The sequence below is a fragment of the Cherax quadricarinatus genome, chromosome 87, assembly GCF_038502225.1.
Source record: "Cherax quadricarinatus isolate ZL_2023a chromosome 87, ASM3850222v1, whole genome shotgun sequence".
Taxonomy (NCBI): Eukaryota; Metazoa; Arthropoda; class Malacostraca; order Decapoda; family Parastacidae; genus Cherax; species Cherax quadricarinatus.
The window spans coordinates 1,685,846-1,709,561 of record NC_091378.1 but is presented as its reverse complement, the minus strand read 5'-3'; the positions used below and the strand labels follow the sequence as shown (position 1 = coordinate 1,709,561).

General features: G+C 47.9%; 1 protein-coding gene across 4 annotated transcripts in view; it reads left to right on the top strand.

The window, feature by feature from the left end:
• LOC128703789 (uncharacterized) overlaps positions 1-23,716 on the top strand; it is a 662,970-nt gene that overhangs the window by 102,707 nt on the left and 536,547 nt on the right. For 2 of the 4 annotated variants that reach the window (XM_070103721.1, XM_070103724.1), the window contains exon 2: positions 6,805-9,086. In XM_070103721.1, coding sequence (XP_069959822.1) covers positions 7,406-9,086 — 1,681 coding nt within the window. In that variant the 5' untranslated portion in view covers positions 6,805-7,405. The other 2 variants (XM_070103723.1, XM_070103722.1) reach the window with 2 other exon arrangements.

Sequence of the window (23,716 nt, the reverse complement as noted above, 5' to 3'; positions counted from 1 at the left end):
GATGTGATCACATTGTCTGACCATGTCTTGGGTAATGGCTTCAGCAGCCAGGCAGTTATTTCGTGCAAAGTCGATAAATGTGACACTTGTGCAACATTTGGGTACCTTTATTTTGGAAACGTGTCACCAGGCAGTGGCTTCTTCAGTCCGGTGCAGAAAACGGTGGAAGATTGGGAGTTTGAGGTAGTCAGTCCTTCAGTCTGGAGTCGATGTGTTCGATCCATCAATCTTGACAAAAGTGAAGCATATTCTCGGAGATGGGTGTTATGTACTGATGAGAGATGAGGTGGAGCAGTGGTAGGCGGAGTCACCAATGGACAAACCTACTAGTGGAGGGAGGTCGTGTCTATAGGGTGTTACGCCTGGTCACCTTCCACATTACTTTGTGCCAATTTTACTTAATATCATATTGTGCTCTTCCTTATTAACAGCTAAAGTAAGGAAGTCCGACTGTATAATATTATCTGTGGCCAACATAAATTACTTAACGGCATCATGTAAAATTATTGTATATACTAAATGATCTTAAAATCTTATATTAAGTGTAACAGTGCGAGTTGTTAAGCACTAGTGTAACAAGCAGTCTCTGGTTAACCCGAGCTACCTCTGTGTTACATGACCTACCTTATGCCAGGTTATCCCTTCACTCAGCAAGCAGTAGCAGCTGCTCTACAGCTCAAGGTGCATTGCTTGGAAGTCCTCTGTTGTAACAGAGTTGTATTCCTTTACATTATACTTAAGAAGGTGATCGTGGGGGGACTTATCTGTATATTACGTCCCAAGTCAAATATATTCACCGGTGATCTGAAAATCTCCGGGTAATAACTTGTAACTTTATTCGTGTGAGTGGAAATGAAACCTTAAGGTCCTGTACATAGTTCTCTGTAAATATTATTGCTCTCGTAAGATACCAGAGAAAATTGAAAACTTATAATTGATGTTCTAAGAACAATATAATATTAAAGGCCATAATTTTTTCTTGTAATTTTTGACTCGAATGAAAAGTAGTTAGAAATTCATCAACTTATTGTAGCTCGACTTCCTGTGAAGTGAAAAAAAAGGATAACGGGGCATTGTTATGATACAATTTATACAGACCATAGCTAACATCACTGACATACTACACAAAGTCCCTGGTTATGCAGAGCATTTCCCACAACTTAGTTCAGTTTTGTCTCCAGGATGCAACTTTCACCAGTCGACTAACACCCAGGTACCTATTTTACTGATAGGTGAAAATGGACAGCAGGTGTCTTAAGAAAACACGCCCCAGTGTTTCCACACGTACCGGGGATCGAACCACGGAACATGATTTGTGAGTGCGCTACCAACCCAGCTACGGGAAGGGCGAGACGCCCATGCAGTGGATTCCAATAAAAGGATATCTTTACACTGCATTTGTCTCTGTTTACATCACGTCAGTATTTTGTATGATTTTTTTTTTCATCCTTGGAAGGGTAAACCAGGGAAAGGTATCATCAGTTGACCATAGGCGGAACAGGTTATAATTTAAGACGAACGTCAGGGGAAAAAATCTCTTGTTTCTCCTGTGAAAAAATTCCTCAGGTTAGGTAAGGTTCGTCAGGAAAGAGGACAAGTGTTTCCTGACGCGGGTCTTAAAAAAATTACCTAAGCTTCGAAAGTAACACGAAGGAAAACGGGAAAAAGGTGAACCCCGTTATATACTTCCTCACCTGGTGGGAACAAGACGTAATATTAAGGTGCCTAACACCTGCTGTCTTCTCTTACTCTGTCACCTTGCTCACGTTGTTTACATCGACACTGTCACCTTGCCCACGTTGTTTACATCGACACTGTCACCTTGCCCACGTTGTTTACATCGACACTGTCACCTTGCCCACGTTGTTTACATCGGCACTGTCACCTTGTCCGCGTTGTTTACATCGACACTGTCACATTGCCCACGTTGTTTACATCGACACTGTCACCTTGTCGGCATTGTTTACATCGACACTGTCACCTTCCCCACGTTGTTTACATCCACGTTGTTTACATCGACACTGTCACCTTGTCGGCATTGTTTACATCGACACTGTCACCTTCCCCACGTTGTTTACATCGACACTGTCACCTTGTCTGCGTTGTTTACATCGTCACTGTCACCTTGTCCGCGTTGTTTACATCGACACTGTCACCTTGCCCACGTTGTTTACATCGACACTGTCACCTTGCCCACGTTGTTTACATCAACACTGTCACCTTGCCCACGTTGTTTACATCAACACTGTCACCTTGCCCACGTTGTTTACATCAACACTGTCACCTTGTCCGCGTTGTTTACATCGACACTGTCACCTTGCCCACGTTGTTTACAGCGACACTGTCACCTTGCCCACGTTGTTTACATCGACACTCACCTTGCCCACGTTGTTTACATCGACACTGTCACCTTGCCCACGTTGTTTACATCAACACTGTCACCTTGCCCACGTTGTTTACATCAACACTGTCACCTTGCCCACGTTGTTTACATCAACACTGTCACCTTGCCCACGTTGTTTACATCGACACTAACACCTGCTGTCGAGACGTTTTCTCACTTCCATATATTTACATATTTTTTTTTCAATTTCTGACGGAACACAGGAGATAAATAATTGAAGACTGTTGATTGTAAGACATTTAAAAATGGTTGCAGTTATGAGTCTGGATGACTCACTCGGTGGTGAAGATTTGTGCAACCTGTTACTTAATTAATGTCTTGGAATTTAAGATCGTTTTCCAGAGAATTAGGAGAATTGTATGCCATGACTTGCTGGTTAAGGTAGTGGTGGTGTTGGTGTTGTTGTTGGTGATGGTGGTGTTACTGTTGTTGGTGTTGGGGGTGGTGGTGGTGGTGTTGGTGTTGTTGTTGGTGATGGTGGTGTTGCTGTTGGTGGTGGTGTTGTTGGTGTTTGGGATGGTGGTGGTGTTGTTGGTGGTGGTAGCGATGGTGGTAGTAGTGATGGTGGTAGTGGTGTTGGTGGTGATGGTGGTAGTAGTGGTGGTGGTGGTGATGGTGGTAGTGATGGTGGTAGTGGTAGTGATGGTGGTGGTAGTGATGGTGGTAGTGGTGTTGGTGTGATGGTGGTGTTGGTGATGGTGGTAGCGGTGTTGGTGGTGGTGTGGGAGGGGAGGTTAACTGGCCTAAAATTGTTTCCAAACATCTCTTTCAGGTCATGGATAAAAAAGTGAAAGTTTTGAAGGTGTGAGATAACTTCTCTCTCTCTCTCTCTCTCTCTCTCTCTCTCTCTCTCTCTCTCTCTCTCTCTCTCTCTCTCTCTCTCTCTCTCTCTTTCTCTGTGTGTCTTTCTCTGTGTGTCTTTCTCTGTGTGTCTCTTTCTCTGTTTCTGTCTCTCTCTTTGTGTGTATCTCTGTCTTCCTCCTCTTTCATGTAATACTCCATCCATCTTTTCTCTCCCTATAATGCTCCATCTTTTCCCTCCCTCTTCTGCCCTCCTTCCCTCCCTCTTCTGCCCTCCTTCCCTCCCCCACTCCCTCCTTCCCTCCGTCTACCCTCCCTCCATCTACCCTCCCTCCCTAGCTCGCTACCTTCCTGATAAACAGGTAATCTCAAGCGCTGGCTTCCGCTACAGGTGAAGCAGCTAAGCTGCACTCCAGGGAGGAAGAAAGGGAGAGGAAAAATATTAATGGGGGCCGTTTCAAGGGGATATTGCTTGTGACGGGTGTTGAGATGCTTTGACGGGTGTTGAGGGTGCTGTGACGGGTGTTGAGGTACTGTGACGGGTGTTGAGGGTGATGTGGCGTTGTGGCAGATGTTAAAACTTAGGGAAGAGATGTAATGAGTTGTGGCAGGTGTAGTGGTGGTGGTGGGAGGTGAAGCGATGGTGGTAGGTGTGGTAGTTGTAGTGGTGATGGTGGTAGGTGTAGTGGTGGTGCTAGGTGTGGTGGTCATCGTAGGTGTGGTCGTGGTAGGCGTGGTTGTGGTCGTGGTAGGTGTGTTGATCGTGGTGGTCGTGCCAGGTGTGGTGGTAGGTGTGGTGGTCGTGGTTGGTGTGGTCGCGGCTGGTGTGGTGGTCGTGTTTGGTGTGGTGGTAGGTGTGATGGTCGTGTTTGGTGTGGTGGTAGGTGTGGTGGTCGTGGTAGTTGGTGTAGCGGTCGTGGTGGTTGGTGTGGTGGAAGTGGTAGTACTACTACTACTACTACTACGGGTACTACTATTACTACTGCTACTAGTAATGCTATTATTATTATTATTATTATATCTGCCGTCAGCCACCATCTTAGAAATGTGAGACATATAGTTTGTTAGTCTCAGATACGGAGAACGGAGCCTCCATCACTCCTTGTGTTCACTAAATTAACACACATTTACCACTGTACATAAATCATCTAATAAGAGTCATGGAAATACAAATAGAAAGCTTTGTAGATCAGTGGATTATCGGCGGATCACTGAGAGTAGAGCCAGCATATATTGCAGGGAGCAGAGTTACGCTTGGTTACAAGTACACCTGATAGTTTGGCATATACCTTCCATGATCATATTAAATGTCAAGTACACACTCAACCTTACAGTCACTTTCTTGAACACTCTCCTTAACTCTCCACCTTCTGACGAATACAGACAAATACACAAACGCTTGAGACTGTATTGTGTGTGTGTGCGCATATATATATATATATATATATATATATATATATATATATATATATATATATATATATATATATATATATACATATATATGATACATACATATATACAATAAGATCTTCACAGAAACGGGTGATATTAGAATATGGAAAACAACCACTATGAAAAATAGTGAATATCCAAGTGCTTTCGTGATTTCTCGCATTTTGTGTGTGCGCGTGTGTGTGTGTGTGTGTGTGTGTGTGTGTGTGTGTGTGTGTATACTCACCTAATTGTACTCACCTAATTGTGGTTGCAGGGGTCGAGACTCAGCTCCTGGCCCCGCCTCTTCACTGATCGCTACTGGGTCCTCTCTCTCTCTGCTTCCTGAGCTTTGTCATACCTCTTCTTAAAACTATGTATGGTTCCTGCCTCCACTACTTCACTTGCTAGGCTATTCTACTTGCTGACAACTCTATGACTGAAGAAATACTTCCTAACGTCCCTGTGACTCGTCTGAGTCTTCAGCTTCCAGATGTGACCCCTTGTCCCTGTGTCCCCTCTCTGGAACATCCCATCTCTGTCCACCTTGTCTATTCCCCGCAGTATCTTGTATGTCGTTATCATGTATCCCCTGACCCTTCTGTCCTCCAGTGTCGTCAGTCCGATTTCCCTTAACCTTTCCTCGTACGACATTCCCTTGAGCTCTGGGACTAGCCTTGTTGCAAACCTTTGTACTTTCTCTAACTTCTTGACGTGCTTGACCAGGTGTGGGTTCCAGACTGGTGCTGCATACTCCAGTATGGGCCTAACATACACAGTGTACAGTGTCTTGAACGATTCCTTATTAAGGTATTGGAACGCTATTCTCAGGTTTGCCAGGCGCCCGTATGCTGCAGCAGTTATTTGGTTGATGTGTGCCTCCGGTGATGTGCTCGGTGTTATGGTCACCCCAAGGTCTTTCTCCCTGAGTGAGGTCTGTAGTCTTTGTCCACCTAGCCTATACTCTGTCTGCGGTCTTCTTTGCCCCTCCCCAATCTTCATGACTTTGCATTTGGCTGGATTGAATTCGAGAAGCCAGTTACTGGACCACATGTCCAGCCTGTCCAGGTCTCTTTGCAGTCCTGCCTCATCTTCATCCGATTTAATTCTTCTCATCAACTTCACGTCATCTGCGAACAGGGACACTTCAGAGTCTATTCCTTCCATCATGTCGTTCACATATATCAAAAATAGCACTGGTCCTAGAACTGACCCCTGTGGGATCCCGCTCGTAACAGGCGCCCACTGTGATACCTCTTCACGTACCATGACTCGTTGCTGCCTCCCTGTCAGGTATTCCCTTATCCATTGCAGTGCCCTCCCTTTTACATGCGCCTGATCCTCCAGCTTCTGCACTAATCTCTTGTGGGGAACTGTGTCAAAGGCCTTCCTGCAGTCTAGGAAAACGCAATCTACCCACCTCTCTCTCTCGTGTCTTACTTCTGTTACCTTGTCATAAAAGTCCAGGAGGTTTGTGATACAGGATTTGCCTTCCATGAACCCATGCTGGTTTTCATTTATAATCTTGTTCCTTTCCAGGTGTTCGACCACTCTCCTCCTGATAATCTTCTCCATGACTTTGCACACAATACATGTCAGAGACACAGGTCTGTAGTTTAGTGCCTCGTTTCTGTTTCCTTTCTTAAATATGTGTGTGTGTGTGTGTGTGTGTGTGTGTGTGTGTGTGTGTGTGTGTGTGTGTGTGTGTGTGTGTGTGTGTGAATGTATTATTTGGCGTTGTGTAAACATATGCCTGTATTCCTCGACCCTTTCAAAGAATGATACACTTTTACCATCATTCATTCAATAACTGGTTAGCCAGCAGTGATCGGGACTCTCAATTCAGATAACTCTCCTACATTCCCCAGCCATTCTTCAGAGTACAAGCACTGTACTTCCCACCTCTAGGACTTAAGTCCTGCTAACCGGTTTTCCTGAATACCTCGTAAATTTATTCAGGCTTACTCTTGTTAACACTATTAGGTTCTTGTTTCTCTATCTCTCTCTCTCTCTCTCTCTCTCTCTCAGATCTCTCCTCCCTGTCTCTACCTGTGTTATCATCTTCATGTTTTTATTCTTGATTCATTTCACCCTGTAAAAATTTTTGTTTAATTTATTTTCTTGATGAATGGTCAGGACTAAATCTGTTTTGTCTTATTTTTCAGGTGGTGTGTGTGGTTGGTGAGAGGTGGATTATGTAAGGCCATCCAGGTCACCTGCCTGGTAACTCAGCCATTCCATTCTGGTGGAGCCTTGTGAGAGAAGAGATGCATGGGCACCTCTAACACCAGCTGTTCCTGTTACGTAGCTGTAAATATAGACTCTACGAGCTAATTAACTGTTATGGGTCGCATCCTGAGGAAGGATCAAAATAGGACCCCAACCATAACAAGCCTGAGTGATTGGCTTCCATGGGTTATCGTGAGGTTATCCTGAGGTTGCTAATCCGAATTAAGTCTTCATCTTCATTCAGTAGTTGCAGTCGCAGCCTGCAGGCAACATCATGACTAGGAAAGCCAACTTACCAGTCCGTCTCTGGATATAAAAAAAACGGCTTCCGGCTGTTTACTCAGAGCACTGGGATCAACACGGGTAAGCCAGCGGTGGTCCGTCGTAGGACCATCGGCTACCCCTACCTTCATTTGTTCTTATGACGAAAACTTGTGTCAGGTGTTTACCTGACGAATAAAAATAGCAGTAAAAACGATTACTTTTAGTGCCAGAAAATTATCTGTGGATCAATGGAAAGTAGAGTGTTTATGGTAGATGAACAGCATGGCAGGTTCCTGTGAGTCTCCCACAGACTTGACTTGCGTCTTGAAGAAAGTGAGAGCTGCTCTAGAGGGCAGGAAGCACCAGTCACTTCAGTGCCACACACTGGAGGTTGGTGAAGATGGTGATGGAGGTCAGAGAGACGCTGGAGGGAACCTGGATGACGTGAAGGAGGCATTTGGTGCGTGCCAAACAATAGAATGGAAGGAGCAAGAGTATCGCTATTTGAGGTCCAAAGTGATCGGTCACAGGAGACGCGATATAGTCAACGGCTCCACCTCCCGGGATCTTGGTGGCTCTACTATTCCTGCCGTTCACAAGATACTTTTAAGGTCATTGTCAACACCCGACGCTCCGCAGATGGAAACTCGTAACTACAAGACTTTCCTACGACACCGTCGAGCATCGCTAGCGCTGGAGTGTCGCCCTCCAGGGTCCTGTAATTGTGCGGCGAGAGACGGCAAGACTTGGAGACGGAGTGAAATAACAGCGAAGGAAAAAGTGCCGGTGGAGAGCGAGCCTGACGACTTGTACGAGTCCCCTAGTTTAGCTTGTGCCAAAATTGTTTCTTACGTCAAATCTAACGCCTGGGCCTCTCGGGAGAGTCTCTTGTCGGCAGCGTCGAGAAGTATAGGCTCCAGCGAGGAGGATAATACTAGTGTAATATTAAACCCCAGTCTGGTGATTGACGCCAGTGACAACGCCGCCTTAGGAAAGAGTGGTGTTCCCAGGTCAGTCTCTGAGGAAACTTTGATATACAGGTACGATAATCCTGCCGAGGCGAGGAGTGGTGGTGGTGAAGGTGAAGTTCCTACACCATCCTCCAACATTATCGTTGGTGAGGTCCCTGTACCGGCCTCTACTACAAGCCTTCATGAGGTCCTTGTGGTAGCCTCCACCACTAGTGTTGGTGAGGTATTTGTACCAGCCTCCACCACTAGTGAGGGTGTGGCCCCTGTACCAACCACCACCACTAGTGAGGGTGGGGCCCCTGTGCCAGCCTCCACCACTAGTGAGGGTGGGGCCCCAGTACCAGCCTCCACCACTAGTGAGGGTGGGGCCCCTGTACCAGCCTCCACCACTAGTGAGGGTGAGGTCCCTGTGGTAGTCTCCACTACTAGTGTTGGTGAGGTCCCTGCACTGGCCTCCACTACAAGTCTTCATGAGGTCCCTGCAGCAGTCTCCACCACTAGTGAAGGTGGGGTCTCTGCATCCTTCTCCTGCATCAGTGAGGGTGGGACCCCAGTACTAGCCTCCACGACTAGTGAGAGTGGGGCCCCTGTACCAGCCTCCACCACTAGTGAGGGTGGGGCCCCTCAGGCAGCATCAGACATCTCCCACAGTTACATAGCGACCTCAGCCTCCCTCACTGATGACCCGGGGGGAACCACGACCCTTGCGGCATCCGTCGCCAGCATTCTTGACTCCATCCCGCACATCGACTCAGACTCCGACGAAGACAACGAAAACGACGGCGCGAACAGCGAACCAGACGTTGATTGTGAAGCAGCTGTAATCTGTGTTACAGCTGCCGAGATCACTCACTGTTACCCCCCTGAGCTGCCTCCGCTGTGTGAACCTGAAGAGGACCTGTGTAGCAGTGGGGAGGACTGGCACCTAGTGCAGACGCAGGAACCTGCCCTCCTTCCCCACAGTGAACACGTACATAATGAAGGTAGGAAACACGTTTGTATTTCTTCCGTATCTGGTGCATTCCATCTTGTTCATCGACCAAAGACTGACAACAGTGCTTCCTAAACAGGGGCGGTGTTATGGGGACTTCAGACCCTTGCAGAGTTCCCTCAGCCTCCCAATAAAAATAGTAATAATAACTTTGTTTCAAAGTCTCCTAGCTCCCTTTCGTCAGATAGTCACGACTCACGAAATCATAATAACACGATTGTAAACAAACCAGGGTACGGATGGGTTAGAACCCATGGCTAGTGAGTCGTAAAACTCCAGGCCAGTGCGTAAACCGCTGACCTAACCCTCCTTCCCTATTACTAACGTTCCTCTGCCTCAGATTCATATTTGGTTTTCATTTACAGTTTCTTTCCGTCTTCTCACATCATAAACACTCGTGCCTAATACGCTTAATATATTCTTTATATTAAATTTGGTATACCAACGGTATTCCGTAACCTTTTTCTATATGATAGTAGTAACTACAGCTAGCTGTGTTACCTTCTGTTATATGATAGCAACTAAAGCTGTGTTACCTTCTGTTATATGATAGTAACTAAAGCTGTGTTACCTTCTGTTATATGATAGTAACTAAAGCTGTGTTACCTTCTGTTATATGATAGTAGTAACTAAAGCTGTGTTACCTTCTGTTATATAATAGTAACTAAAGCTGTGTTACCTTCTGTTATATGATAGTAACTAAAGCTGTGTTACCTTCTGTTATATGATAGTAGTAACTAAAGCTGTGTTACCTTCTGTTATATGATAGTAGTAACTAAAGCTGTGTTACCTTCTGTTATATGATAGTAACTAAAGCTGTGTTACCTTCTGTTATGATAGTAACTAAAGCTGTGTTACCTTCTGTTATATGATAGTAACTAAAGCTGTGTTACCTTCTGTTATATGATAGTAGTAACTAAAGCTGTGTTACCTTCTGTTATATGATAGTAGTAACTAAAGCTGTGTTACCTTCTGTTATATGATAGTAACTAAAGCTGTGTTACCTTCTGTTATATGATAGTAACTAAAGCTGTGTTACCTTCTGTTATATGATAGTAGTAACTAAAGCTGTGTTACCTTCTGTTATATGATAGTAGTAACTAAAGCTGTGTTACCTTCTGTTATATGATAGTAGTAACTAAAGCTGTGTTACCTTCTGTTATATGATAGTAGTAACTAAAGCTGTGTTACCTTCTGTTATATGATAGTAACTAAAGCTGTGTTACCTTCTGTTATATGATAGTAGTAACTAAAGCTGTGTTATCTTCTGTTATATGATAGTAACTAAAGCTGTGTTACATTCTGTTATATGATAGTAGTAACTAAAGCTGTGTTACCTTCTGTTATATGATAGTAGTAACTAAAGCTGTGTTACCTTCTGTTATATGATAGTAACTAAAGCTGTGTTACCTTCTGTTATATGATAGTAACTAAAGCTGTGTTACCTTCTGTTATATGATAGTAGTAACTAAAGCTGTGTTACCTTCTGTTATATGATAGTAACTAAAGCTGTGTTACCTTCTGTTATATGATAGTAACTAAAGCTGTGTTACCTTCTGTTATATGATAGTAACTAAAGCTGTGTTACCTTCTGTTATATGATAGTAGTAACTAAAGCTGTGTTACCTTCTGTTATATGATAATAGTAACTAAAGCTGTGTTACCTTCTGTTATATGATAGTAGTAACTAAAGCTGTGTTACATTCTGTTATATGATAGTAGTAACTAAAGCTGTGTTACCTTCTGTTATATGATAGTAACTAAAGCTGTGTTACCTTCTGTTATATGATAGTAACTAAAGCTGTGTTACCTTCTGTTATATGATAGTAACTAAAGCTGTGTTACCTTCTGTTATATGATAGTAACTAAAGCTGTGTTACCTTCTGTTATATGATAGTAACTAAAGCTGTGTTACCTTCTGTTATATGATAGTAGTAACTAAAGCTGTGTTACCTTCTGTTATATGATAGTAGTAACTAAAGCTGTGTTACCTTCTGTTATATGATAGTAACTAAAGCTGTGTTACCTTCTGTTATATGATAGTAACTAAAGCTGTGTTACCTTCTGTTATATGATAGTAGTAACTAAAGCTGTGTTACCTTCTGTTATATGATAGTAGTAACTAAAGCTGTGTTACCTTAAGTTATATGATAGTGATAACTAAAGCTCACTTTGTTACCTTCTGTTATATAATAGCAGGAAATAAAGGTAGGTGTGTTTCCCCGTCATATTTCAGCACACAGGACGAGTTTCTTGCATCAACTGATGGGATCTGTCAGCCTGAGCTGGGAGACTTCAGTAGAGCAGTGAGGATACCTGGATTACCTGGATATCGTCAAGTATTTCACGATGAACTCAGTAGTTACGACAACTTCAAATGTTTCTAGAGAAAAGTTTGGATTTATTACGGCCTGTGTAGGCCCATATTTGCTTTTTCTTGGAAGAAATTGGGAAAATTTAAATTCTTATGTTCGTGCGATAATTTCAGTCTGTATCGTCCAAATTAGCATCAACCTTGCAACACTGATCAAGTTGATCAGTATTGCAACACTGATCAAGTTGATCAGTATTGCAACACTGATCAAGTTGATCAGTATTGCAACACTGATCAAGTTGATCAGTATTGCAACACTGATCAAGTTGATCAGTGTTGGAACATTGATCAACTTGATGCAACTTCTGACCGGCTTCAAGCTTAGTGAAAGCTTTGAATTAGACTAGGCCTATGTATGTCCAATTTAACCTGATTTATTGCTTAATAAAAACTTTGAATCAGATTAGACCTATACATGTCCTGTTTTGACTAGTTTATTTAAAAAATGTGATATTCCATATGATGACTTAACGTTTCTTCTAATTCACTTCAAATCTTCGGTGTTAACTGTTACTGCGTTAAAAATGTGTTCCATACTTTGTACTATTCTGATAGTATGTGTTGAAGACTCTGTACTATTCTAGTAGTGTGTGTGTGTTGAGGTAGAGGGGGCTGGGGTTATACAATACGGGGATATTTCTTTGGGATCGCGCAGCGACTGTAATGTATCTGGTTCATATAAGTATATCTTTATATTTATAGCGTGGAGTAGTGGGTCGTGGGCGTGGAGTGGTGGGTCGTGGGCGTGGAGTGGTGGGTCGTGGGCGTGGAGTGGTGGGTCGTGGGCGTGGAGTGGTGGGTCGTGGGCGTGGAGTGGTGGGTCGTGGGCGTGGAGTAGTGGGTCGTGGGCGTGGAGTGGTGGGTCGTGGGCGTGGAGTGGTGGGTCGTGGGCGTGGAGTCGTGGGTCGGGGGCGTGGAGTGGTGGGTCGTGGGCGTGGAGTAGTGGGTCGTGGGCGTGGAGTGGTGGGTCGTGGGCGGGGAGTGGTGGGTCGTGGGCGTGGAGTGGTGGGTCGTGGGCGTGGAGTAGTGGGTCGTGGGCGTGGAGTGGTGGGTCGTGGGCGTGGAGTGGTGGGTCGTGGGCGTGGAGTGGTGGGTCGTGGGCGTGGAGTAGTGGGTCGTGGGCGTGGAGTGGTGGGTCGTGGGCGTGGAGTGGGGGGTCGTGGGCGTGGAGTGGTGGGTCGTGGGCGTGGAGTAGTGGGTCGTGGGCGTGGAGTGGTGGGTCGTGGGCGTGGAGTGGTGGGTCGTGGGCGTGGAGTGGTGGGTCGTGGGCGGGGAGTGGTGGGTCGTGGGCGGGGAGTGGTGGGTCGTGGGCGTGGAGTGGTGGGTCGTGGGCGGGGAGTAGTGGGTCGTGGGCGTGGAGTGGTGGGTCGTGGGCGGGGAGTGGTGGGTCGTGGGCGTGGAGTGGTGGGTCGTGGGCGTGGAGTGGTGGGTCGTGGGCGTGGAGTGGTGGGTCGTGGGCGTGGAGTGGTGGGTCGTGGGCGGGGAGCGGTGGGTCGTGGGCGGGGAGTGGTGGGTCGTGGGCGGGGAGTGGTGGGTCGTGGGCGGGGAGTGGTGGGTCGTGGGCGGGGAGTAGTGGGTCGTGTGCGTGGAGTTGTGGGTCGTGGGCGGGGAGTAGTGGGTCGTGGGCGTGGAGTGGTGGGTCGTGGGCGTGGAGTGGTGGGTCGTGGGCGTGGAGTGGTGGGTCGTGGGCGGGGAGTGGTGGGTCGTGGGCGTGGAGTGGTGGGTCGTGGGCGGGGAGTAGTGGGTCGTGGGCGGGGAGCGGTGGGTCGTGGGCGGGGAGTGGTGGGTCGTGGGCGGGGAGTGGTGGGTCGTGGGCGGGGAGTGGTGGGTCGTGGGCGTGCAGCGGTGGATGCCTTTTACCGAACAGTGTGGGCAGGCAAGGTGGGCTAGTACTGCAGTAACCAGACAAGAGTAATGGGCGTGAGTGATAGTGTGCAGGTTCGGGTAGGGGTGTGGGGGTAAGACCTGGGCAATGGACGAGTGCCATGCCCACTAATACCCACTCAAGGATGTTGTTGCCAGGTTGCTAGGCTGAGGGATTGATTACCTCATCTTCCTCTTCAGTATTGTGCTCCTGACCCTGTGTTGTACTGATGAAGTCACTGGTTGGCGAAACGTCTACAAAATAAAGATACCCAGATCTTGCACTTGTGTCTAATTCATCATCTTGATGGTACTGCATACCATTCCAGTACCATCAAGATGATCAATCACTCAGCATTGTATTAGTTTAACGTGAGAGACCTGGGAGTGATAATGCAAGAAGGTCTCACATTTACGGAGGACAATATTATCATCACAACTGGAAGAAATATGGTCGGATAACTAGAACCTTTAAAATAATGATGACACTCTTCGGGTCACTCGTTCTCTCTAGGCTGTAATATTGCTATATACAAATGGTTCGTCTTCAAGGCAGGAGAAATTGCAGAACTGAAAAATGTTCAGAGAACTTTCACCGCTCGTATAAAAACGGTCCCTTGAATTGTACTCCTTGAAACATAAGCGAGAAAGATACATTATAATGTGCACCTGGAAGATATTGAATTGAGTGGTCTCAAGGCTGCACAATGAAATCATTATATATGATAAGAAGCTTGGCAGACAGTGCTTGATACCTCCGTTGAAAAGCAGGGAAGTGATGAGTATACAGAGAGCCCGGTAAGTGTAGAGGAACCACGACTCATCATCGTGCATAAAGGAAATTACCAGCAAAATCCTAGCTGTTTTCTTGAGGAAATTTGACAAATTCCTCAAATACATTTCCTGATCAGCCAGGTTGTGGTGTACATGTTGGACTGCGGATGGCGCAGGCACTAACAGCTTGATCGATTAGTTTAGCAACCAGGAGGCCTGGTCTGGGACCGGGCCACGGGGGCGCTGACCCCGAAAGCGACAACAGGTAACCTACAAGTAAATAATTTCTGCAATTAATCGAAATAATTGATTTTTTCATATATAGATCAGCTTGAAAAAAAATACCACTGTGAAAGTGGGAAATAAAACCTGAGCGCTTTCATGTAATTACACATCTTCAGAGGAATAGGAAGACGAGGCAGGTACAGGTAGGTTCGCCAGGACGGGTCCCGGCCCGGGTCTTTTCTGTGTGGTGACCCAGCAGAGAAGATGAGGCCAGAGAGGCGCATTTTATATGTTTAAACTCTGAGGTGACATCTCCGAGATGACAACACCTGTTTGTGTGAGGTGTTGTCACCTCCGAGTGAGGTGTCACCTCAGTGTTTAACATATACAATATGCTTCTCTTGTCTTTCTATTCCTCTGAAGATGTATGTAAGCACGTGAAAGTTCTCGGGTTTTATTTCCTGTTTTCACTGTGGCATTTTTCACGTTTTTAATCACGTGTTTTATTGTTAAAAGTGTAATGCTTGTGTAGTATATAGATTCCTAATATATTTATAGCCAGGATCCCTGGCTAACCATGACGTGATTTCTTCTATAATTTAAATTAGTCGAGATCCCATCACACATTGACATTACTGATGAGTTGGGATCCCACCAGCAGTGCCAGGTAGCTGGGATCCCACCAGCAGTGCCAGATAGCTGGGATCCCACTAGCAGTGCCAGGTAGCTGGGATCCCACTAGCAGTGCCAGGTAGCTGGGATCCCACCAGCAGTGCCAGATAGCTGGGATCCCACTAGCAGTGCCAGGTAGCTGGGATCCCACCAACAGTGCCAGATAGCTGGGATCCCACTAGCAGTGCCAGGTAGCTGGGATCCCACCAGCAGTGCCAGATAGCTGGGATCCCACCAGCAGTGCCAGGTAGCTGGGATCCCACCAGCAGTGCCAGGTAGCTGGGATCCCACCAGCAGTGCCAGGTAGCTGGGATCCCACTAGCAGTGCCAGGTAGCTGGGATCCCACCAGCAGTGCCAGGTAGTTGGGATCCCACCAGCAGTGCCAGGTAGCTGGGATCCCACCAGCAGTGCCAGGTAGCTGGGATCCCACCAGCAGTGCCAGGTAGCTGGGATCCCACTAGCAGTGCCAGGTAGCTGGGATCCCACCAGCAGTGCCAGATAGCTGGGATCCCACTAGCAGTGCCAGGTAGTTGGGATCCCACCAGCAGTGCCAGGTAGTTGGGATCCCACTAGCAGTGCCAGGTAGTTGGGATCCCACCAGCAGTGCCAGGTAGTTGGGATCCCACTAGCAGTGCCAGGTAGTTGGGATCCCACTAGCAGTGCCAGGTAGTTGGGATCCCACCAGCAGTGCCAGGTAGCTGGGATCCCACTAGCAGTGCCAGGTAGCTGGGATCCCACTAGCAGTGCCAGGTAGCTGGGATCCCACCAGCAGTGCCAGGTAGCTGGGATCCCACTAGCAGTGCCAGGTAGCTGGGATCCCACCAGCAGTGCCAGGTAGCTGGGATCCCACCAGCAGTGCCAGGTAGCTGGGATCCCACCAGCAGTGCCAGGTAGCTGGGATCCCACTAGCAGTGCCAGGTAGCTGGGATCCCACTAGCAGTGCCAGGTAGCTGGGATCCCACTAGCAGTGCCAGGTAGCTGGGATCCCACCAGCAGTGCCAGGTAGCTGGGATCCCACTAGCAGTGCCAGGTAGCTGGGATCCCACCAGCAGTGCCAGGTAGCTGGGATCCCACCAGCAGTGCCAGGTAGCTGGGATCCCACCAGCAGTGCCAGGTAGCTGGGATCCCACCAGCAGTGCCAGGTAGCTGGGATCCCACTAGCAGTGCCAGGTAGCTGGGATCCCACCAGCAGTGCCAGGTAGCTGGGATCCCACCAGCAGTGCCAGGTAGCTGGGATCCCACCAGCAGTGCCAGATAGCTGGGATCCCACGCGCAGCACCAGTGCCAGGATCCCACTAGCAGTGCCAGGTAGCTGGGATCCCACCAGCAGTGCCAGGTAGCTGGGATCCCACTAGCAGTGCCAGGTAGCTGGGATCCCACTAGCCCACTAGTGCCAGGTAGTTGGGATCCCACTAGCAGTGCCAGGTAGTTGGGATCCCACCAGCAGTGCCAGGTAGCTGGGATCCCACTAGCAGTGCCAGGTAGCTGGGATCCCACTAGCAGTGCCAGGTAGCTGGGATCCCACTAGCAGTGCCAGGTAGCTGGGATCCCACTAGCAGTGCCAGGTAGCTGGGATCCCACCAGCAGTGCCAGGTAGCTGGGATCCCACTAGCAGTGCCAGGTAGCTGGGATCCCACCAGCAGTGCCAGATAGCTGGGATCCCACTAGCAGTGCCAGGTAGCTGGGATCCCACTAGCAGTGCCAGGTAGCTGGGATCCCACCAGCAGTGCCAGATAGCTGGGATCCCACTAGCAGTGCCAGGTAGCTGGGATCCCACCAGCAGTGCCAGATAGCTGGGATCCCACCAGCAGTGCCAGGTAGCTGGGATCCCACCAGCAGTGCCAGGTGGCTGGGATCCCAACAGCAGTGCCAGGTAGCTGGGATCCCACTAGCAGTGCCAGATAGCTGGGATCCCAACAGCAGTGCCAGGTAGCTAATTAAACTCATTAGGAGTTAGATTACCCAAATATAATTAATTCCTTGAAATGCGACGTAATTATGGAATCTCAGTGTAACTTTAGAAAGGTCAATTAGTGGAGGGTTCATCATCTGTTGGTTACAGGAGTCGTGTTTCAGCTCCTGGCCTGTCTCTTAAGTGACAGAGCCCTGTTTCTCTTAGCGTTGGGAGCCCTGGCATACATTTTATTAAAGCCGTAATCACCTAGTTTTGGTTGCAGGGGTCGAGTCACAGCTCCTGGCCTCGCCCTGTATGTATGTGTGTCTGAATAAACTGTCACACTGTTGTTGTTGTGTGTGCTGTTATCATCGTGGGGAAGCGCTAAACTCCCAGGAGGCCATGCAGCTCCTGGAAAATGGGAGTTAATCAAATTTGACTCGAGGAAATTGAGGGTGGCTCCAGTTCCTTGAATCAAGAGCCCTTCACCAGCATCAAGGTTGTGTTGTTGATGGTGGAGGTAGATGTGTCAGAGGAGGTGGGTAAGTGTTGGTGAGGTCAGGTATGTGAGTACCAACACAAGGGCTCACACTGTAAGTGTTGGTGAGGTCAGGTATGTGAGTACCAACACAAGGACTCACACTGTAAGTGTTGGTGAGGTCAGGTATGTGAGTACCAACACAAGGACTCACACTGTAAGTGTTGGTGAGGTCAGGTATGTAAGTACCAACACAAGGGCTCACACTGTGAGTAAGTGTTGGTGAGGTCAGGTATGTGAGTACCAACACAAGGGCTCACACTGTGAGTAAGTGTTGGTGAGGTCAGGTATGTGAGTACCAACACAAGGGCTCACACTGTGAGTAAGTGTTGGTGAGGTCAGGTATGTGAGTACCAACACAAGGGCTCACACTGTGAGTAAGTGTTGGTGAGGTCAGGTATGTGAGTACCAACACAAGGGCTCACACTGTAAGTGTTGGTGAGGTCAGGTATGTGAGTACCAACACAAGGGCTCACACTGTAAGTGTTGGTGAGGTCAGGTATGTGAGTACCAACACAAGGACTCACACTGTAAGTGTTGGTGAGGTCAGGTATGTGAGTACCAACACAAGGACTCACACTGTAAGTGTTGGTGAGGTCAGGTATGTAAGTACCAACACAAGGGCTCACACTGTGAGTAAGTGTTGGTGAGGTCAGGTATGTGAGTACCAACACAAGGGCTCACACTGTGAGTAAGTGTTGGTGAGGTCAGGTATGTGAGTACCAACACAAGGACTCACACTGTAAGTGTTGGTGAGGTCAGGTATGTGAGTACCAACACAAGGGCTCACACTGTGAGTAAGTGTTGGTGAGGTCAGGTATGTGAGTACCAACACAAGGACTCACTGTGAGTAAGTGTTGGTGAGGTCAGGTATGTGAGTACCAACACAAGGACTCACACTGTGAGTAAGTGTTGGTGAGGTCAGGTATGTGAGTACCAACACAAGGGCTCACACTGTGAGTAAGTGTTGGTGAGGTCAGGTATGTGAGTACCAACACAAGGGCTCACACTGTGAGTAAGTGTTGGTGAGGTCAGGTATGTGAGTACCAACACAAGGACTCACTGTGAGTAAGTGTTGGTGAGGTCAGGTATGTGAGTACCAACACAAGGGCTCACACTGTGAGTAAGTGTTGGTGAGGTCAGGTATGTGAGTACCAACACAAGGACTCACTGTGAGTAAGTGTTGGTGAGGTCAGGTATGTGAGTACCAACACAAGGGCTCACACTGTGAGTAAGTGTTGGTGAGGTCAGGTATGTGAGTACCAACACAAGGACTCACTGTAAGTGTTGGTGAGGTCAGGTATGTGAGTACCAACACAAGGGCTCACATTGTCTCGACAACAGGATCTCCCAGCGGTGTCTGCCTCTAAGGGAACCTTCTCATCTTTCACTCATCACTGTTGATCAAATGACTACATTTATAGCCAGTGTTGTGATGTGGTTTTAGCATTTATGACGTGTCGGGAAGACTTAGATGAACAACAATAATAGGAGGATGAAGATAAGGAGTAGGAGGAAGAAGAGAAACATGAGAGGAGGGGGAATAAGAGGAGCAGCAGCAACAAGAGCAGGAGTGGGAAGAAAGGCAGGAAGAAGAAGAGGAGAAGGAGGAGCAGCAACAGGAAGAAGAGAAGGAGCAGCAGGAGGAAGTGGAGGTGCATGTATTATCATCATTATTTTGCCTTGATATATAGCTAATTCCCCAGTGTGGATGTTACTTGTAGACTTAAGTCAGTCTTGGGCTGACCTCAATACCCCAGCACCAGAAACAGACGTGGCAACAACACGGAGCAACGCTGCAACGAGAGCAACACATCAGAAGTAAACAAGAGACTTGGCAGATGGTGCAAAGTACCTCCAGTGAAAAGCAAAACATGCAACGAGTGCAGTAGAGATAATAAATGTAAAGGAACCAAGACGTATGCACACCTTCACTTCATACACGAGGGAAGCTACCAAGAGGTCCCTGGCTGTCTTCAACGGGAAACTTGGTTTCTCAAGCCGTTTCCTGATAAATGAGACACTTTTGGAACATTTGGGTATCTTTATTCTGGAAACGTTTCGCCACAGTCCACGGCAGAAAAAGGTGGAATAGGAGGAGTTTGAGGTAATCAGTCCCTCAGTCTTGTGTCGATGTCTTCAGTCCATCAGTCTTGTGGATGGTAGTGGCTAGTTTATTGTGCACATCATGTCCATCCTGTGGATGGTAGTGCAATAATATATTTATACACAGTAGGCCTAGGAACTAGGCCTCCAAGAGGGTTTACAGGAGTACATCTGAATTTATATCTACAGTTCACTTACCAGTTACAAGCAAATTTAGGAAATTTGCTTGATATGTCTGGTATCTTATTTTCATTAATAAGATATCTTGACATATCACATAGGTTGTTATTATACTGTCTATCACAAGCGCAGCATAAACAGCATTGAGAGTATGACAAATAACCCAACACAAAGTAGAACACATACACAGCCAGCCGGTATTTTAACATTTCGCTGATAAACACAAAATCCGCTGTCAAAAACGTAAACACGACGACTTTTAAAACATGTAGGTGTCTCGTAGCTGGGTTGGTAGTGCGTGTAGCTCACACTGAGGTCTGGGGGTCGATCCCCGGTAAGGCTAGAAACATTTAGGATGTGTTTCCCTAAGACACCTGTTCATGTTCACCTAGCAGTAAGTAGGTACCTGGGTGTTATCAGACTGGTGTGGGTCGCATCCTGGGAGAAAACTGACCTAATTTGCGGGAAATGCTCTGCATAACAAGGAACTTTCTATATAGTAGTATGTTGTTGATCACAGCTATGGTCTTTACACGTTCTAAATGTACTTGTAGAAATAAAGATTATTATTATTATTATACACCATCACTCGGCTATCAGTTCTTAGATCTCCAGCCCAACGCTACAGCCCAGCGCTACAGCCCAGTGCTACAGCCCAGCGCTACAGCCCAGCGCTACAGCCCAACGCTACAGCCCAACGCTACAGCCCAGCGCTACAGCCCAGCGCTACAGCCCAGCGCTACAGCCCAGCGCTACAGCCCAGCGCTACAGCCCAGCGCTACAGCCCAGCGCTACAGCCCAGCGCTACAGCCCAACGCTACAGCCCAGCGCTACAGCCCAGCGCTACAGCCCAACGCTACAGCCCAGCTCTACAGCCCAGCGCTACAGCCCAGCGCTACAGCCCAACGCTACAGCCCAGCGCTACAGCCCAAAGCTACAGCCCAGCGCTACAGCCCAACGCTACAGCCCAGCGCTACAGCCCAACGCTACAGCCCAGCGCTACAGCCCAGCGCTACAGCCCAGCGCCACAGCCCAACGCTACAGCCCAGCGCTACAGCCCAGCGCTACAGCCCAGCGCTACAGCCCAACGCTACAGCCCAGCGCTACAGCCCAGCGCTACAGCCCAACGCTACAGCCCAGCGCTACAGCCCAACGCTACAGCCCAACGCTACAGCCCAGCGCTACAGCCCAGCGCTACAGCCCAACGCTACAGCCCAGCGCTACAGCCCAACGCTGCAGCCCAGCACTACAGCCCAACGCTACAGCCCAGCGCTACAGCCCAACGCTACAGCCCAGCGCTACAGCCCAATGCTACAGCCCAGCGCTACAGCCCAGCGCTACAGCCCAATGCTACAGCCCAGCGCTACAGCCCAACGCTACAGCCCAGCGCTACAGCCCAGTACTACAGCCCAGCGCTACAGCCCAGTACTACAGCCCAGCACTACAGCCCAGTACTACAGCCCAGCGCTACAGCCCAACGCTACAGCCCAGCGCTACAGCCCAGTACTACAGCCCAGCACTACAGCCCAGTACTACAGCCCAGCGCTACAACCCAACGCTACAGCCCAGCGCTACAGCACAGTACTACAGCCCAGCACTACAGCCCAGTACTACAGCCCAGCACTACAGCCCAGTACTACAGCCCAGCGCTACAGCCCAGCGCTACAGCCCAGTACTACAGCCCAGCACTACAGCCCAGCACTACAGCCCAGTACTACAGCCCAGCACTACAGCCCAGTACTACAGCCCAGAACTACAGCCCAGCGCTACAGCCCAGTACTACAGCCCAGTACTACAGCCCAGTACTACAGCCCAGCGCTACAGCCCAGCGCTACAGCCCAGTACTACAGCCCAGTACTACAGCCCAGCGCTACAGCCCAGCGCTACAGCCCAGTACTACAGCCCAGCACTACAGCCCAGTACTACAGCCCAGCGCTACAACCCAACGCTACAGCCCAGCGCTACAGCCCAGTACTACAGCCCAGCGCTACAGCCCAGCGCTACAGCCCAGCGCTACAACCCAACGCTACAGCCCAGCGCTACAGCCCAGTACTACAGCCCAGTACTACAGCCCAGCGCTACAGCCCAGTACTACAGCCCAGCGCTACAGCCCAGTACTACAGCCCAGCGCTACAGCCACTGCAGTACAGAGTGGTAAAGACGCTGTAGTTACATTCGTTTATTACGAATTTTGGGAACTGACTTCACATCTGGTCAAGCATATCCAGAAATTGGAAGATAACCATTTTCACGACCAGAACTAGTTTCGGAACTAAGGAGGATACACTCTGATGAGTGAATAAAGGAAGCTAAACTTGAAGAACAGAAGATTCAGGGGAGACACGACCACGACATGATCATTTCACGATAGGAAGATGTCATTTAACATGAGAGGACCAGGGATAAGGCTTCACGGTAGAAGCTAAAATCGTAAATGACTGTAAAGGATTTTATTAAGTATTTTTTCAGTCTTAGAGTGACGAAAAAGTGGAATAAATTGGATAATATTATGGACAGGACCTTTATACACAATTTGAAGAGTAAATATAGAGCAAACAACGACTACTGCTAATGAGGGGACATCATTTGTTTTTTGGCCGGTAACGATACTCGATTTAAGGCCAATACCAGTATCCTCAGAATAAGCCGATAAGTCTCTTCCGTTGACTCAGGCCCCGATCCACTATGAGGCATGGTCACGGACCGAGCCGCGGGGACGTTGACACCCGAAACCCCCTCCAGGTATACTCCAGTTAGGTTCAGGAGGCCAAGGTTAAAAACTAAGCTTTGTGGCACACAACTTGCTTCAAGCTTTAGCATAGAATATTACTATTAAATTTGTAGCTACGACGGTATAAAGTCAGGTGAGGATGAACCCAGACAGGTAACCTGCCGTGACCTTGAGACCATCTGTTATATATTACACTAAGTACCAGACACTGACCCCTTTGACCGTGTCCACAGAGTAAATACACACGTCCAGGATAATGGAATCCTTTATTGACAACATTTCGCCCACACAGTGGGCTTTATCAACTCACAAACAGATCTACCTGGGTAAAGAGTACACGAGTATATAGTTCTGTTTGTGATGATAAAGTCCACTGTGTGGGTGAAACGGAGTCAATGAAGAATAGCATTATACCGCATTTGTGTTTATTTTTCCACCATGTTGGTATTTTATACCATTTATCTCTACATTACCTGTGTGCAAGTCTAAGATAGCGAGAGGCCACTCAGAGGAGCAAGACACGAGAGTGCATGATGCTGGGCCAGAATGAGAGGAAGGATGCTGGAAGTGACTCCACCCATAGGACAACTTTATAAGGGACGTGAGAAGTGGAAGAGCACATTGGAATCACTCAGCATAGTACATGTGAGCCAGTGGTTACTGCTTCTGTGATTGACCTTAGTTCCAGTGGTCACTGCTACTGTGATTAGTTCCATTGGCTGTTGCTACTGTGACTGAGTATAGTTCCAGTGGTCACTGTTACTGTGATTAACCCCACCTTCACACGGGACATACCTGTGTGTGTATACAGTGGGAGTTCACTTGAATCCCTATTTTAGATATTAAAGTTGATAAATTAGACACTTGTACAACACTTGGGTCTACCTCCCTGGAGTCTGCCTGGAGGGTGTTCCAGGGGTCAACTCCCCTGGGGCCCAGCCCTTGACCAGGCCTCCCAGTGGCTCAGGATCTGATCAGACAGGTTGTTACTGGGAAAGTTTTCGACAACCTGTTGCTTTCTCAGTCCAGTACAGAGAAGAATGGATGTCAGCATAGTTTGAACTTGGCTATAACGCTGCCCCGCCACAAGACTGGGTCGCTTAAGGCGTACCCTGCCAGTGTACTGTCAGTCAGCATCACCACTACCATATTTGAAATATGCTGAAGTGGAAGCTACTGGCTGATTCATCAACCTGTTGGTTCTATAAACCAGTAATCTACAGGTATTAAAATATTCTCGATGGGTGGTAAACATGACATGCAG